Source organism: Cajanus cajan, chromosome 7, assembly GCF_000230855.2.
Source record: "Cajanus cajan strain Asha chromosome 7, NIPB_CcT2T_4, whole genome shotgun sequence".
Taxonomy (NCBI): domain Eukaryota; kingdom Viridiplantae; phylum Streptophyta; class Magnoliopsida; order Fabales; family Fabaceae; genus Cajanus; species Cajanus cajan.
Window position 1 is genome coordinate 46,290,013 of NC_138523.1, and position 18,644 is coordinate 46,308,656.

Genomic DNA, 18,644 nt, shown 5'->3' on the forward strand with positions numbered 1-18,644 from the left:
AGAGATAAAGAGTTTATTGTCCAAAGAATTGGATTTAAATTAAATTAGAGAAATTGAGTTTGAATCACATAATAACAATGAATCTAGAAGGAAAAGTATTACCTTAGAAAAAATTCGAAGAGATTATAATATTTGGTCGCTTTAATGAATTGGATTTTATAAATTTGTTAACTAATTTCTTTGTTTTTGTTGTTAAATGAAAATATAAAATCCAAAATTTACAAATCCTTTTTTCTTCTTAAATCAAAGGGTAATTAATTTACTGCTAATCCTTGTGTACACAATACTCTTACTTTTTCACTATATTACTTAAAATATCAGTACGATGAATATTATATACATCATCCCTTACTAATAAGAACACTTATGCTCTTAACAATCTAACCCAAATTTGTTAAAAAAGATTTGAACGGGTTAACTGAAACCTTTTTTTTGTTAAACCCAATTTAATTATTTTGACTTTTATTTTCAATTATAAACAATCTATCTTGACATTATTTACTCCTATATTATAAATTAGAATACACATGAAGAGTAATATTCTCACTCTCTCAAACATTATTAATAAATTTTTTTTTGTTACAGTTTCTTAATATTATTTATTCTCTCCTTTATTTATGCATTTCACACATTATTCCTTCAGTTAACTAAAAAAAATCTTTAAACTATTTCAAATTATTCTCATCTTATCTTTACATTTCTTTTTCTTTCTGTCTATAAATTGAACTTCAATATTTTTTTATAAATATTGTTAATAGTTAAAATGATTTTATATCACAATTTGAATTATTCATTATAAATCTAACTTGATTTATATATTCAAATATATTTTACTTTTAATGAATTATAAGTATACTTTATTATATATTAAAAATATTTATTTTATAAATGTTAATTATATAAATAAAAAAATAAACATTTATCCTAAGTAGTATTCATTAAATATTCCTTATTTTGTGTACACTAATCTTAAAGATCAATAAACATGAAGAAAAAAGCAACTAACGTATTATTTGGAAGTATATGCAGCTTTAAAAAAACAAGCCTAGACTAATCGCAAATGTAGCATTAGCTATTTATCAGAGTAACGAATCAGCCTTAATTATAAGTTCTAAACTTCGTCGTATTTGATCACGCAGTCATACAAACGTGACCCAAGAAATTCTGCAACCTCGAGATGTTTTACCTATAAAAATAATAACAAAAAACAAGAAGGAAGAATAGAATCATCAGCATTCAAATTTTCATTTGTTAAGAAGACGCAAGTAAAAAAATGCATTACCATAGCAATCTTGAGGGAATCACATTTAAATTGAGCATAAAGATTTGTTTCTATTCCACGACCCTGTCAGAAGAAACAAGTCAGTGTTGATATTTACGAAGCACCAATATGTAACAAAGCTCAGTGGATAAGTGTAGAGGCCCCATTGGAGCAAGCATTGAAGAAAGTAAGAACAACCCAAAACTAGAGCTTACAACTTGCTCAACCCAAAACCGAAAGCATATATATATTTTTTCTTTTTGTGGTGCATATGATTGCAAAATAGTTTATAGTAGATAACTGAGTGTTACTTGGACCAATCACTTGTTGGTAACAAAAAAACATATAATGTGGAAGAATTGATTACCATCCCTTCTAAGACGACAAAATCTGCATCATTGGCAAGGTCTGCAAGTTCCTGTGATACCCCTTTAAGATCAATAACCTGGAATCCATTGAACAAAACAAGAAACAAACATGTAATGGAACCACCATACATACAAGTCAATGAACTGACAACATAGGCCTATAACTACATAGATAAAACTTTCCTAATGTAACACAAAAATACTTGTGATTTTCTTACAGGCAAATCATTTCCAGAGTTGGCAATTAAAAGATTTGAAGTACTGACACCCATGAGAGATCCATCTTCATCCTTTAACTGGCAATCAACATGTGAGTTAGGAAGGAACTTTGCCATACCATAAACTGCCGGACCTAATATTTTTGTTACCTTTGATATAATTTCGATTAGCTCAGAGTAGGTCACATCATTGATGGAAGGTAAGTCATTAGCAGCCAATATAACCTGCATTCAGATCACATAAAATATGTTGAAGCAGGTAGCCATAAGAGCTGCACATGAGAATTTTCAAAAAAAAAACCTCAAAATGGACAAATACTATTACGTCTAAAAGCAAAGCAGTCCTAAAATTGAATCATGTCATCCTCCAAGAAGAAGTTAAGTGGATCTAGTTAAAGCACTTGCTAAATTAACAAAACCTCTAGTTCCTCTATATTCAAAACGGGAAGCCCGGCCCGCCAACAATGGGCCAGGCGGCCAATGGAAAATGGGTTGGAAACGTTGACCCGCCCCGCTTAAAGACGGGCTGGCGGGCTAGCCCGCATACCACAAAAAAAAAATGGAAAAAGATATATTTTATGTTCAAATAAAAAAAATGCTACAAATAAATAAATATAACTATATGAAATTAAAAATGCATACATATTGTACATAATATATGTTTAACAAAAGCAAATTACAAACTTAGAACAAAATCAAATAGAAATTAGTCCACTAATCAAAATCAAATTATAAACTTACAAATTACTAATAATTTAAATTTTTTTATATTCCACAAAACAAGTCCATTACTTATGCAAGCAACTGAAGTCCAATTACTTATGTGGGTTGGCGGGTTTGACAGGTTGGCGGGTTGAAATGATGGGCCTAGCCCGCCAAAAATTGGTGGGCTAACGGGCTGGCTTGCAAGTCACAGTCCATTTTGCCATCCCTATTCCTTATAATGCAAAATAAAGTCCAAGTATTTCAAATTTTCAATACATTTCTATTGTGCTCAATGATACAAAGGCTACAAAAAATGAAACTGACATAAGAAAGATGGACTACAAATGACAAAATTCAGTTATGGTATAGGTTTTAAACTGCCTGACCAAAAAACACAAATGAAAGAAGGAAAAAAAAAATGCCAGCAAACCTGACTCCCGCGTCGAAGGAGCTCCCTTGCAAATGGCAGAATACCCAAAATGATATCTGCACCAGAGTTATCAACAAATATGATTACCTGCCAATGTAAAATAATTGATTAGGACACTACCACTGTACAAAATAAGGAAGAAGACATAACATGCATCATAAAATTGTACATTTCTAGTCTTATGAAACTTGCCTTCTTCCAGGACTTCCTGCTCCAGTTTATTTTGAAAGTTTCAAGGTCATCAATAACCCAAGGTCGAGGGACGAGATTTTGACAAGTAGTTGAAAAAGACACTCCATCCCTAGAGAAAACCTCGACAAGCTTCAAGAAATTGAGGGAAGAAAAAGGTAACCCATCAATTACAGAGAGTTATATAATCCTCAAATCTCTGGCATGATTGTAATAAATATTAAAAAATGTCTTTGACAATTAGGCAAATAAATTTTGTATGAAGTTAGTTTTGAACTTTAAGCCTGTTTGGATACACATTAGAAGCGTTTTTGAGAACTTCTTTATTGGAAATAAAAAAGTATTTTCCTACAAAAAAAAACTCTCAAAAGTGTTACTAAATTACTCAATATCTGGTTTCCTACTCAAATTGTCAGCCCATGGTTGTGTACACAGATGTAGATCAGAGAATGGGTAAATGCCACTAACTACTAGCCCAGTACTATCAAATGTCAATTGAGGGTAGTGAAGGACCATCATATTCTAAACATTATTAGCCACCAATGCGTACTACAAACAATATTGAAGAATAACTAAACGAAACCAGACAATTGGAAAGTGGAGCAATAAAGGTTTGGTACGGTAACAAGGAACATTACGCAACTAAAACCAATGTTTGCATCGACAAGTAGGCCAGTCCAGCTTGTTCCAAGACTCAATAGTTCAAGTTATTGACATGTAATGAGTTTAAGGCATGGACAGAAGGGGAAAACAACCAAGCAAGAAATTACTAAGAGCTCATTCCCTTCCCCTTTCTGGATATTTTCCTCCTTTTCTCTGAACTTTCTTCTTCCCTATCTGGAACCATTATTCAACATAAGTCATTTTTATGTGATTCTTTTAGTGATATATAAGTTTACAACTGTTGTTCCTTGAGTATTGAATCAACACTCTATAGATTTTGGTTAATTTCTTAATTGAGTTTATTCACAGTTTGTGGGGTTTATTATACCGAGAATCATCAACCTACCTGGGTAGCACCAAGATCAAATATGTTTCCAGCAAAAATTCCTCTAACTAAATTCTCTAGTCGTTCCCCTTCATCTTCAATGGCATCATTAAGACGAACAACATTCTCAAATAGGGCTATAGCATTTGCATTCTCTACATCCTGTTGCATTAAATTAGAGAGGAATTACAAATCTTGAGCAAAATAAAACAACACGACTCATTGATGAAGATTAATGATGTTAAGTTTCTTCAACTTAGCCAACAACTTTAGAGAAAAATGCCATTAAATTTCACTATATTCTTCATGTGAGATACTACATTATTGCAACCCCCTATAGTCAGATATATGCATACTTTTCTTCAACATTTTAGCTGAATAGTATTAGCTTTTAGCGCACACAACCCATATTGCACAGTTAATCTTACCTTTATTTTCTTGAAGATATCTCTGAATCCAAGTTCTCTAAGGACTTGCTCACGAAGTCTGCACAGAAGCTAGAACCCCCACTCCCAGAAAAAGAGAGAGAAAGAAATAAAGGAAAATGAAAAAGGGAGAAATTAGACATACAAAAACTGCTGAATTTCGTTTTGTTATTTGATTAACACAGAAGGGGTAGGGTACGTTGTTGAAACAAATTTGTATATAGCTAAAGAACATACAAGTATATCAAGAGGACCGCCTTGACTTCCTGGATCTTTCTTGAAATCTTCAAGTATTCTAGCAAACCTTTTTGCAGGAAATGCATCAACAAAAGATGCAACATGAAATGCAATCAACAACCCCGTATTTATTTGAATTACTTAAGATATTACATAAATATAACAAGAGGTGGATAAACAGTACAAGCCTAAGATCCACAAGAAACATCATTCCTTACCAATTTGGTTATAAAAAAATAAATAAGTCCTTATCATGCAATAAACCTCTCAAAGCAGACCATAAAAGGAAGGCAGTAAGAGATCCACCTTTGAGCAAATTTTTCAGCTTTGTTTGCAGCATCAGGAACAGAAGTATCACTCTCAGCATGCTTCCTGTACCAAATCAAAGCTACAATTTAATGTAAACAATATTAGTTATAATATAATCCCTATCCCCTGCAATCATATAAAAGTCACACTTCACTAGAACAGGTAATGGCTATATTAACATTTTTTTTAATTTTGTTATTAACATTGCTTTTAACCAGTTGCTTCTATTTACCATAATTACTAACGAGAAGCAGCAGCTACACTGTGCTTTTAAAGTTAGGTTAAGAAACACTCAAACTCTGTTGGTCATTGGAACTGAAACCCTGAAAAATACATAGAGAAAATCAGAAACTATAACAAAATCCAACAATTGAAACATTCATTTGTTGTAAACTTTACTGCTTCATTCTGCATGTCCATTTTTCAAAATCGACGAGTGCGATATCAAAAGCTAATGTTTACCAATCACTCAACTGGTAGCTTTGCTATCTTAAAAAGCACCAGAATACCAAAGTTACATAACCCAGTACTCATTAGATTTTTATATTGCTTCTCAAAAACTAAATCCTAATATCCAAGTCCGGAGAAAAATGATGTTGGGGGTCAGTGCATCACATGAACAACTAAAGGGAAGGCAAGATACGGATTAATAATCGAATTCTGAACCACAAACTACATACAATTTTTTTATAAGAAAAAAAAAAGATTTTTTTTTTATGAAAATAGAAATTTGATCCACACCCCATTTTGTTCTTCTTTTTTTTTTTTTTAATAAAAAGATAAGATAAGTAATGGATGAAGAAATTAGAACCACACCCCATGTTTTGTTTTGTGGGAGAAAAAAAAAAACAAAAAAAAACATACTTGTAGGTGGGGATAGTTTTGTGGAGGAGATTAATCCATGATAGCTCGGTGGCAGTGAGAATGCGTGGATCGTCGGGAGGGAACCTCCAAGGAATGGTGCATGCTGTGTAACTCTCATTCATCAACAACGGGAATGGCACCAACTGTGATGAACTCCCCATTCCTGTTTCTGATATATGTCACTCACAATGATTACTTTAAATGATATCAACTTAGAAGAGCAAAGGAACTCTAGCTCGTAGCTAGTGGGTAGTGGCTAGTCCCACATCTTCCAATTCATACATTATCAGGATTCACAAAATTGAGTAAGTTCACGTGAGTTCTAATAATTGTTTTGGTTAGTTGGTAACATTTCTAACAAGTACAATGTGTATGCTAACCTATTTTGGTTAGATACAACAATATTTTTAGGCATAGCCTAAGTGCATAACTTTTAATGTGTTTCTCTCTCTCTCTCTTTTTTTTTTATAAAAAAAATGATGATGACATTATTTTACCTAGTGATTTGGAGTGAACATAAGGTTGTGTAGATTGATGAATGGAGGCCTTGGTTGAGAGGGTGAGAGAAGAAGCGTAGAGATTGGATGAGATTGATGAAGGATAACGGGGGACCAAATAGAGGTGAGTCTGAGTTATTGATACAATCCCCATTGAAGCTGTTAATGACCTTACCATGGAGCTAGGGATGCCACTCCACTTGACACTTGTGGTGCACAAAACAAACTTTCCTCACATCCTATATACCTCATTAATTTTATTTCTTTATATCACTTTCAAAATTATTTTTAAGTTGATAACTAATAAAAAAAATTGACCAGTAAAAAAAAATCTAACAACTACTTGAGTTCTTGTTAGCTGTAAAAAAGGATTTTTAAATAATTCCATAAAAAATATTTAGAAAAGGGGTTGTAAAATATTTATGGGGCAGAACATAGGAAAGACAGAGACTGGCAAATTCGTGTTGCCCATGTCTTGAGTGAAGCAAATACGGTAGCTGATTTTCTGACTTTAATGGCTCAATCCTACGTAGTTGGAGTTCATTTTATACACAATCCACCAATTGGGTGTTGTTCTCTGTTACTTAGAGATGTAACGGCCCTTTTTATATTCTTTTGTAATTTCTTGGGCTTAGCTCTCCTTAATACTAAAAGAAAAACATATAAATATTAAAAAAAATTGCCTTGGAAACACTCCTACGCGGATTAAAGAAAGAAATAAATTTTATATTGAAGTATAATAACGGAAAATGTCTTATAAATATGTTAATTGTTCAATTGAATTTAGTTCATTTTAATTTTAATAAGAGAAATTGAAAATCGAATTAAACTGAAATAAAAAAAAATGTGGTTTTCTTGGCTTTCGATTTTTTTATTATCGATTTAATCATTTCTGATTGTTTTTAAGGCATATCAGAGTTGGTTTTAATTATTGTGTTGTTGATATCTTTCGCTCTTTTAATTTGCTGAAAATTGGCGTGGAAACATTTTTCTGGTGTACATTAATTTGACATTTTCAACCGATCATTTGAGAGTACTTCTGCTGGAATCCAATCATGCCATCAATATTTCTCGTTTATTACGTTAGAAATGAAAATAATATAAAATAAAATGGAAGAATCACATTTTAATAATAATGCGTGCAATTTCTTATATGAAAAAATAAGTAAAATTAAAATAATATTTAGTCAATAAAAATTACACTCCATAAATGTGAATTAATTTTTTTATAACTTCAGGATTTGTGTGTATCATGTTCATGAAAAAAAAAAACATATAAGTTTATTTTATATTGCTTTATAAACTTAGAAGATTTCCTAAAATTTACTTAAGCAAAAAGATCAATTACGTTTGATTCAAAATTAAAGGAACTTATCTAAGAAAAACGTTAAGAGTGATGGGGTTATGCTTCATCTTTACATTTCATTGAAAGATCAGAGTAGGAACACCAATAATAGACGATCTATGAACATTAACTATAACAATTTTCAAGAAAACAAGACAAGACAAAACGAATTGGCAAGAGCCAAATGGTTTAGTTACTTAGGTTCTTGGTCGTTTTCAGTGAGTCATGTCATGTTCCAAATTTTCAAGATCTTCAACAACCCCAGAAAATCCCCATCAATCTCTAGTATTATTTTAGCCCTAACTGCCCAAGATCATTAAGGGGAAAAATGACTAATAAGCCAATCAGGGTAAGGATCCAGAGAGAGAAAATGAATGCTACATAAAAGTTTGGTGTGTGATGTCTAAGTTGATGACATAGAACGCTGTGGTTGTGACCAATTAAGAAAGTTGCATGTGAGGTTCTCTGGTACAACAGACTTTTTATTATTAATAATTTAATAAAATAAAAGCCCCACGTACAGTTGGATGAAACATCCTACGTATTTATGCATCAATCCTTACACAAAAGTATATTGTACCGTTCTTTTCTGATAACATTCACCCATCACCTCCTTAAATTTTGCCACAAAAAATAAGGTTCTACCCACGTTTGCACCTATCCAAACAGCACTTTAAAAAGGCCTTAAATCCTAAACCTTCATCTAACTCAAGCCCACCACCCTCTCTCTTCAGCCTCTTTCTCCTTACTTCGCATATCATCATATTCATAGCCATGTTAGATTCTGTGATGGAGTACATCAATCAGGCAGCTTCCAGCTATGCTTTTATTTTCTGCTTCTGCAATATGATCATAGTATTTATCCTAGTGGACTTGAAGCCAAAGCTCGGTTTTGATCAAGAGAGTGAAGAGATACCTCTGTCTATGCCCTCAAACACAGGTACACATGGAGCAAATTCCAAGTTCTTGGTCAACAAAAACACATTATCTCCACAAGCAAGAGAAGTGTCACATGCCAAGGAAGATATGGTGGTGGACAGAATTGAAACTGAAGGTAGTGATAATTGCAACAGTGAGGAAGATGATGATGAACTGAAGAGAAAAGTGGAAGAGTTTATAGAGAGAGTTAATGAAGGATGGAAAGCAGAATATTTGTGCGCATCAAGTTTGTTATGGGGTGAGAATAATAATAGGGAACTTTTGGAGTGAGAATTCTGATTTGTGTCAGTTTGTTTGGATATTCCCCTCATTCTTGAAAAGTTTGTAGGGAGATGAGACTGATTTCTATGTTTTGTTGTATCAGTGAAGAAAATAACTTAGAAACGAGTTGTTTAGAAGTGGGTAATGAGTTTTCATGTCTGAATTCTTTCTGAAAATTACTCTTTCCTTTGTGTTTTAGGAAATACTCGTTGTATTTTACTATTTTGGTACTTTAGTAAATCTAACACTGAGCACAAATGGAGTGAGTGAACTCCACCAAGCAAAGGATGAATAGATTTTTTGATCCGAAGTTTATTCTAGCTAACAGTCACATGGATAAGGAGAAAAAGTAATGCTTATGAAAAGCATGCTACGAAGCAGCATACGTGGGAATTCCTTTTTCATCTTCATCTTCAAATTTTGTCAGTAAGAAATGGTTCCATGACATTCCTTTCCTTTTTCCCCTCATACTTGATGCGCTAGCCAAATCGGGCGATATAGTTCTCTTTCTTGATAGTGTATTAATAGAGAAAAAGTTGAGAGTGTAGAGCATCAAGATATTGCAAGAAATGCAGCCAAATTGTCGCACCTGTTATAATTCAATAAATTTAGGTATGCCTCGGAAAAATTATTGATCCTTTAGAACCAATTCAAGTTAAAGTGGTTGTGAAAATATAATTTCAAGTAATCGGATATATATGGCACTAAATTCATTTAAAATAAATAAATTTCAAGTTATTAGAGATATCTATTAGTACCCGTTTACCCATGTGTTGATATTATAATTTTGAGCAAAGAATCATGGTACCAGAAGGTACTATTAGTTCCTGTTTGGCCGCTTTTAGATAGGATGATTTTGAGCAAAAACTCAGTACTAAAAGGTAAGGCCTAGGAGACTGATATGCAATTTCTTTAACAACAAATAATATTGAGTTACAATTCAGAAACACTCACATCCACTCACATTTTTAACATCCATATAGAACATAATAAATAAGGGGGGAAATGGCACAACATATATCCTATATCTAATTGCTACAACAATGAGTAAACAATACTAAAGATACATCTGAAGAAAGGACACGTGGAAAACCTAACAAACAGAGTTGCCAACTAACACCTAGTACCAAAAGAGTGCAACTTTTGAGTCAAAACCTTCTTTGTGTGACACTCATCTGACCATCAGAGTTGTCTTAGTAAGTTAATTGTCAGCTGTCAGTCAAGCATGAGTGAGAGCCTAAATGAGGTTGACTCTGCATAATATCAAATAATTCACAGGGATATGTTTAGCGTGCAGCCTCAGCATTTGATTGACTTTGGTTAGACTCCTTTTCAGGTAACGGCTCTCTATCATCAGCAGATGAGTTCCTAGAGTCTTGACCATTGTTAAAAGAAGCAATATTCTCTTCTTGAAAAGCAGCAGGTGTCATAATAGGCTTTACTCCACCAAAACTGACTTTAACTTCCTCACCAGAGATAAGATTAACAGGTGTAGGGGTAATAGTTGATATATGCTCCACCCTTTGCTTCTTGGATTTATGCTCCAACTGATGACCAGGGAGAAAACTAGCCACCACAACCTGATGCAGAAGATAGTGAGTGAAATGCCAACTGAAATGCCCAGACCCAGATAATTTTGTTGTTCATGTTTTCGGTTTCTATTCCTACTTTTCCGGGGTAGTTGAAATAGATTAAAAATAATTCATACTAATTCCTATCCAAGAACATTGGTCATCTAACCAATAAAACAAATTAGAACATGCTTTATGAAGATGGGAATAATTTGAACAACCAGCATACTGATTTAATATTATATTATCATGTTTCCCTATAAAATCTCAGATTAACAATCTCATAATGTTCTTGAATATTTTATGAAATATCCCTCTCTATATAGCATGAGATCTACCTGCACTGGACCAGCAGCTACCAACAAACCAGCAAGTCCACCCCCCATTACTCGACCATCTGGACCAGCCAAAGAGACGCTCATCCCACCAGATCTGCTTCTTGTAACTCCATTCTCAGTTGGCATAAAGGAACCAGACAAGGAAAGAATCTCAAACCGTCCCTGTATAAACAAAAAATTAAGTGTGGGCACATTTAATCTATTCACTACGATCATAACTCAAATGAAATTGGAAGATATATGCAACATCAGTTTGATGTTAGTGAATTAACGGCAAACGATGAGTTATCTTTATTGAGGTAGTTAGTGAATTAACCATGTGTCAAATCTCTGATTCCAAAAGCAAGAGAAGTTTTATCCTAAAACCATATATAATCAATCTCCATAAGTATAGCATGCAAAGACACATTAGTTGTCAGAGCACAAAATAAGGTCCTAAGTGGGTTTTGAGATCCGGCAAGCATGAAAACATGAAAACTAATTGTGTGCTTGGTTATAAGTCAGCGTGTATTGATGGATTGAAGAGAGTGAATGTACGGGATATGTGGAAGCATAGGCAAACGCATTACAACAGATTCATCCACAGTCTTCATAAGTGAAAGATGCCAAACACTAAGTTGATAGTGTTAGGCTAAGATGGTAGCAGCAACAACAACAAAAGCCTTATCTCACTAAGTGAGCTCTATTGCATGGATCACATTACACGACACCATTTGGTTTGATTAAGTGAGCTCTATTGCATGGATCACATTACACGACACCATTTGGTTTGATTAAAGGAAAAATATTCAGATATACTATGTTAAGCTACTAGAGTAATTCAAACAAATAACTCGGCTAGAAATGATGAATATATAAAAATAAAACAGCACTTCAAATCTAGAATTTGTAGTAAGAAACAAGAACAGTTACAATAGTCCTTATACAAGTGTCACTTCAAAACTGGTTAATAACAAGATTATCATAGCAACCAATTATCTGACAACCCAAGTATAATCTAACAAATAAAATCTGCAGTTACAATTAATTTCGCAAGAGAAGCTTAATCACATAATAAAGGTTGTTATCCCCATACACTAGCAAAAATCAGATCTAATAAAAATGTTTATCCAGCAAAGCCCTGATTCTTTAATTTATTTTCGCTAAAACTTAAACAATCTGCATTGTATGCATCCATTTCTGGTTAATATCACCAAACTGTACACATTTTTCTAAAGCAGAAAAAAATTTAAATAAAAATTAGCAGGTGATATCTAATATCAATACATGCAATGCCAGATAGACAGAGCTGCATATAAAAATGTGCATTAGGGAATATTGTTACAAATTAAGCAATAGACTTAATGTAGAAAATAACTGAAATTATTTTCTTGTTGTGCTGATGACATAAGGAACTCACCTCATACGTTAAAGTACCACCACAAGAAGACGGTTGACGAAGTGTAACATTTGAAATTGTCCCAGTTGCAGACAAAATGCATATAGCGCGTGATCCTTGTTGAGAGAAGGACATGATCTTCATAGTGACGTCCTGGTATAAGACCATAAGAAAATCACAAATACAAAGTAAGCACACTGCACAACAACAATGAAATTAAAAAACAAACATGTAGTCAATAGTTGACTTCAATAATAATGACACTGTACACAACCAAAAGATATGATCCATACAACTATACATGTCATTCTTGCATATATCGATAAAAATATATATATATAACTCTTGCATATTGAAAAAAAAAACTCTACAACATCATAATAAAGTTAATTTGTTAATGATTCTATTGATAATTTATGGATAAATTATACATTACATAGTTGGAATTTAGAGTTCATTAGAAATGAAAAAATTCATAACTTATTTCATTTATTTTACCATAACTCCCTCTGACCTAATGAAGTTCACTGCCCTGCAAGTTGGGGGGTTGTTTATTCTAAAATGTTTAGCCAATTCTGTAACAATTATCACTTAAATAATTTTATCTAATTGATAATAATTTTATCTAATTGATATCCTAATTTCTTATTATTAGTAATAAACAGTCAAATGATTTAATCATAAGGAATATTATAGGTTATCAAATGTAAAGGACAAAAAATGAACACTATTAAAGGCATGAGCAATGAACAAACATAAAGTACAGAAACAAATATGGACTAAGGACAATAAACATACACAAAGGAAAATAATTACATTTTTTAAGTTATTACATTTTAGAGATGAGATAATTGTTTTTTTTTCTTTTCTGTTTTCATCAAAAAATTGCTTTTATGAAAATTCCATTCAAGTGTAATCAAAATAAATGGCATTTGCATTCCTAATGGATATGGCATTAATACACAAATTAACTGGATTAGAATTCTCATTAAGCTTTAGCATATAGACCTAGAAGGAAAAAGGCAGAAATGCAGAATACCTCGCCAGCATTTACTGTGAGCACGTGTGGTGTGAAATTGGCACCAACTGAGTATGCGATTCCCTCACCTATAAAATGCATATTTTGGAAGATGAGTAGAAGGAAAAGGACAGGATATAAAACAATTAAAGAATGTATTAATGTTAAGTCCAAAGAGGAATTTTTTTTAAAGTTAAAAAAAGATAAGAAAGAAACATCAACAATCAGTTCATCAAACAAAAGTAATTCATAAAATTAAAGAAAATAAGTTTTGAAAAAAACAAAGTAAATTTGGAGGAATAAACTATGTTGCCAAAGAGGCTTTCAGAAGAAACTAAACAACAAATAAAACATTTTACACACTGTAGCCAGAAACAAAAGATGCACTCAATAAGCCACATCTTATGTCTTAGGTCCACCTCTTTCATACATTAATTGGACAGCAAAGTTCAGACTCATATATCAAAATATTACACGATAGAGAAATAACCAAATAAGAGAACCTAATATAACACTAATTTTGAATTCATCATTACCCTGGATCTACTCTGTCACCAGCCAAGTCAATATAGCATCTCAACTTCTGTGATGTATATGAATTTCTAAACCTCTGCTATACCATAACATGGTAGAAACTAGAAATCACACCTGACCTACCCATTCCCCACACAATATACCCTATAACCCTGGTTCTAAGCAACTCCATTATAACCTATGTCATTAAAAACCTCCTTCAGAACCTTTACATACAAAGAAAGTCAAACCTCATGAACAATACATGATCCCAGAATAAGTTCAGATATGGAAGTCATGTTTACCACCAAGCTACATGTAGCACAGCATTTCTAACGTCTTAGAAAAAAAAAACAATTCAATTTCACATGTCCCCTTGTCATGAAGTGGAAATGTATCCAGCACATAGGGGTATGTTTAATAGTCAGCAGAGAAAGGCAGAAAAAGGCTAAAATACAAAAAAAAAAAAAAAAAAAAAAAAAAGAGAGAGAGAATGAGGGAGTAAGTAATGATTTATTTTCTTTCCCTTTGTTTCAATGCATAAAATCATCCAAAATTTGGAGAACATTTTAATTTCAGAAAAATAGTTTAAAATGATCTAATGAAAATCTCACATTTATTAACTTTCCTTTTATAAAACGTCCATATATGGTAAGGTCCACCTAAAATCTTCAGTAATCATCTGTCCACACATACCTTAGGAGACCAAAAATCTCCAGCATGAACTATGAAAACCATTTCATTGCATTTCAATGTTACATAAATGGATACTATCATTCTCAGAAGCCACTCTCACGTCCTTGAGTGAATAAGTTCCACCTTTTGAAAACATTGTCAACCAAAATTCCTATTATGAAACCCATTTTTCAAAACATGCAAATATTCAACAAGGCAGTTAGAAGCTTCTAAAAATAATTATTAGTGTAGACTTTAGACCAGTTCAAGAGTGGCACATCAGCTAACAAACACTATTGGACTCAACCTACTAAATAAGCTGGTCCCTTCATTTACTCTAACCGTTTCCATGGTCAGATAATGCTATCTTCTTCCCCTCATAAAGGAAAATAAAGAATACCATATGCTACCCTGAAACAAAAACCAACCTCACTGTCAACCACGAAATATCCCCATCCACCTCACAATTTGTATTCAGATCTGAAAAGGAATCAGCGCTAAGGGTCCACTCATACCCCCCACCCCCACCCCCTATATAAACTCTCTCACAAGAGCAAAATCCAAATCCAAAAAGTTCACTTCACACTAAAACACAGATCAAAGTAAATAACTTACTATTCCAAGTGATTTACCCCAAATCAATTAGGACCCAAAAAAAAATAACATTTATGATACTCCTCCATTAAAGAGCTAAATGACAAGAGCCACCAGGTTAGAAGGATTCACTCATTTATTATGACTCCCCTACTCTCATCTCAACAAATTGCAAATGTAACAGTAAAAATAAAACCTTAGCAGCAGATGTAACAGTAAAACCCCAAAAGATTAAAAACATAAGCAGTAACTGAGATCAAAGTCTTCAATTCAAAAGATCAAAAGACTATATAATACCTGTTCCAGGGCTTTCAACGTCAAACTTAAACGAAGACTTCTTGATAGATTCAATAGGCCTCCCTCTACCCCTCTTCCAAGCGGAGAACTCGCCGGTCAACGGAATCGACGACGAAATCGGCATCGGAGAAAGCGCCGTCACCGCCCCCGCAACCACCTTGCCGTCCGGCCCATACTTCCTAGGCCTCCCTCTCTTCTTTTTCACCTCCGTCCCCAGCGCCGGCGCCGGCACCGGCACGGTGGCCCTTGAAAAGTCCAAGTTGTTCTCAATTCTAGGAGCCACATGGAAGCTCTCTGGGGCTTCATCACCCACCACAACACCAAAATTCTCTCTTCCCTCCATTTTTATGCAAATCAAAGACAAACTAAGATACCCCAAAACCTCAAAAAACTTTACTTAAACCCTACCCATTGAAGTATCAAACTCTTCCGCACCCAATCACCCAAAAAAATTCCAAAAAGAATTGAAATTTTTTAATGGGGGTAAATGCTAACTTTATTCAAGAGAAAACAGATTTGGGTGCCGGAAAAATTTACAATCTCACAGGAAACTTCAAAACCACAAATTTTTTTGTATGAAATGGGGAAAAGATGAGAACCCAGAAATGAAATTAAAGCAGATTGAGCTTCCTCCGAGAAAATCGCAGTGCTGCAAGCTCAAATCTGCACCATTGCAGAGAACACAGAAAGCTTTGAAATTAACAAAAAATTTTGAGAAAAAAAAATCTACAATTACAGAGAAAAATACAAACTCCAGTTCATAAATTCTCCAGAGTGGTATGTGAATTTAGGGTTTTCCAGGAAAAGGTGGAGTAAATAAATAAAGTTGATAAAAAATTGAAAAATTAAATAATTGTTAAAATAAAGTAATTAAATATTGAGAATTTAATTATGAATTAATATTTTAATTGTAAAATTGAAAGTATAAAATTTGGTTAAGAAATTGGTTCACGTCCGTCTTGGAAATTTAATAAAGGTGATTTAATAAATGACTGTGAATGCAGATACTTAATTTGAATGCATTAAAAAAATACGTAACATTTTTGAAAAGGAAAGAAATTGCCATTTGTTTAATATAAAACCGGCATTTATTTAAATAAAGCATTTCTTAAAAAATAAATATTCAAAGCTGTAAAGCTAAGATAGGAGCCATTACATTTTCCCAACTACTGACAAGTTCTTTGTCTTTTCAGTTAAAATAAATTAAAGTTGACCAAGAAACTCAAATTGATGAACTCCAAAGAAAAAATAATATGAAAATTGAAATGCCCTCTTCATTTGGTTAATCTACTGTAAATGCCACTGTAAACGCATGCTATCTGCTTCTTCTTTTTTCCGCTTTCTTCTCCTCATTTACAGCTTCTGTTGACCAAAAGTACTGTTTCATAAATTCCACTTTTTCCCTTTTTATCAGGAAAATTAAATCAACTTAGGAAATAAAAAAGACAGACAATATCATGTTTCTCACAAAATTTTGTTGAAATTTGGTATGTCATCATATGAATTTTAAAATTTATTATGATGCTCAAAATCTGCTGTTTGTGTCTTCTGAATCCAGAGTACTGACATTATGGACCCGTTACAGTACGTCAGGTTTGTACAACTCTGTTCGTAAGTAGGTAGATAATAGATATTTCCTTGTACCAAAATAAAAAGTAGGTACATGTTTGACCCAATTTTTTTGGTTACATATGAATGTAAATTTTGAGTATGCAAGTCGCAAACTTACTTTAAAATCTAGTGTATTTATGAATTGAGTTCCTGTTTCGTGATAACATAATTTGTAATTAAAACTTTGTACGTAAAATTTATATATAAAAAATAGGTTAAATATAATGTGTCAAAATTCAGTTTTTTTATTTATCATTGTCAAAATTTAGTTTTAGTCACTTAAGTTTAAATCATCCTATTTTGCTCTCTTAATTTTTAAAAAAGTGTAGTATTATTAATTTGTCTACTGTTATTGAAATAAAGCTTAGTTGTAAAATTGTTTATTGAAGAAAAATTCCATGCATGATCAATTTAATAACAATGAAGTAAGTTAACATTAAATAGTCATATATTCCATCATATGTATACAAGATTTTGGTGGTTCTCATCATAATTTTTAATCAGAGTGAATATTACAACAACAGTAATAAACATCTCTTATTGTATGTTTCATCAAGTGCGTAGAAGTTATTTTTTTTTTATGTAAATCAAGAAATTTGTGAAAGTTGAGTAACTGATTATGTTGGTTTAATTTTTATATCAACAGTTGAAGTATATTTTATCTATTACATTATGAGATTAAAAAAAATCATGTATTGCTGCTAAATAACAAAAGCATGTGTTTGTACACCTTAGCCCCCACTTGTAGTAACATATATTCATCATTGATCTTATCCTTCTTTTGTGACAAATTTCAAAATATTGATCAAATAATGCATCACTAATTTGACTTTATTTATCAAAATTAACAGGATAATATGCAACTAGTTCTACTGTGCCAATGGTTTTTATTTTTTATTTTTTATTGTTGCGTGTTTATGAATACTTTCTAGATTTGATGTACTTAATCTACAAAGTAAAATTACAATGTTAAATGACATTTTAAATATATTAAGCAAATAATATTATTAGATATATTTACAAATTAATATGATAAAATGTTTGGTCCATATAGATGTAAAAAATAAACTTTTTGTTAGGAAGTTAAAACTACACTATTATAAAATACTCTATAGTTATTATTAGAACTATGAAAAAGATAAGATTACAATAAAAATAATATTCAATTTTATTTATTGATGTTTCTAAAAGCTAAAAATACATTTTTATAACCTAATAAATATTGAGAATGATTCTACCGATGTCATTATCTTATTATTTTAAGAAAATAAAAATAATATAATTACAAGATAAATATCTAATACCAGTCTATAAATTCTTTCAACTATTTTAAAAAAAATTCTCCCTAAAGCCCATTCTATTAGCTTCAGTCCATTTGAAACATATATATGACATAGCTAGAACTATTAAGCCACATCACATCTGCATAACATTGTTGTACCTATGATAGTGGATAACATGCCATTTTCATCTATTCAAATTAACCTTGTTAGTAAAATGAATTGCACATATTTTTAAAAAAAAATTATAATACATTTTAAATTTGAGGAACTAAAATAAAATCTTATAATATTTAAATGACTCAAAACATATTTTGAAAAAATAATTTTTAG

The 18,644-nt window shown here is 32.2% G+C and overlaps 2 protein-coding genes across 5 annotated transcripts; both read right to left on the reverse strand.

The window, feature by feature from the left end:
• Positions 1-986: 986 nt before the first annotated feature.
• On the reverse strand, positions 987-6,719 carry LOC109795350 (damage-control phosphatase At2g17340). 4 transcript variants are annotated; one of them, XM_020354817.3, is made up of 13 exons: positions 6,492-6,719; positions 5,995-6,157; positions 5,128-5,193; positions 4,822-4,888; positions 4,588-4,656; positions 4,181-4,321; positions 3,175-3,303; positions 2,983-3,069; positions 1,998-2,072; positions 1,848-1,925; positions 1,629-1,706; positions 1,283-1,345; positions 987-1,186 (listed from the first exon to the last, which is right to left on the reverse strand). In XM_020354817.3, the coding sequence occupies exons 1-13, from the start codon at positions 6,667-6,669 to the stop codon at positions 1,112-1,114; spliced, it is 1,269 nt and encodes a 422-aa protein (XP_020210406.1). In that variant the 5' UTR covers positions 6,670-6,719; the 3' UTR covers positions 987-1,111. The 4 variants fall into 4 exon arrangements, with proteins under 4 accessions (XP_020210406.1, XP_020210408.1, XP_020210405.1 ...); XM_020354819.3 differs by having other exon boundaries at positions 5,128-5,209; XM_020354816.3 differs by having other exon boundaries at positions 5,995-6,163.
• Positions 6,720-9,911: 3,192 nt separating this feature from the next.
• LOC109795573 (AT-hook motif nuclear-localized protein 7) lies at positions 9,912-16,237 on the reverse strand. Its single transcript, XM_020355116.3, has 5 exons — positions 15,421-16,237; positions 13,363-13,430; positions 12,345-12,476; positions 10,946-11,107; positions 9,912-10,616 (listed from the first exon to the last, which is right to left on the reverse strand). Exons 1-5 carry the CDS (start codon positions 15,761-15,763, stop codon positions 10,323-10,325), a joined length of 999 nt encoding a protein of 332 aa, XP_020210705.1. The 5' UTR covers positions 15,764-16,237; the 3' UTR covers positions 9,912-10,322.
• Between the last annotated feature and the right edge of the window lie 2,407 nt (positions 16,238-18,644).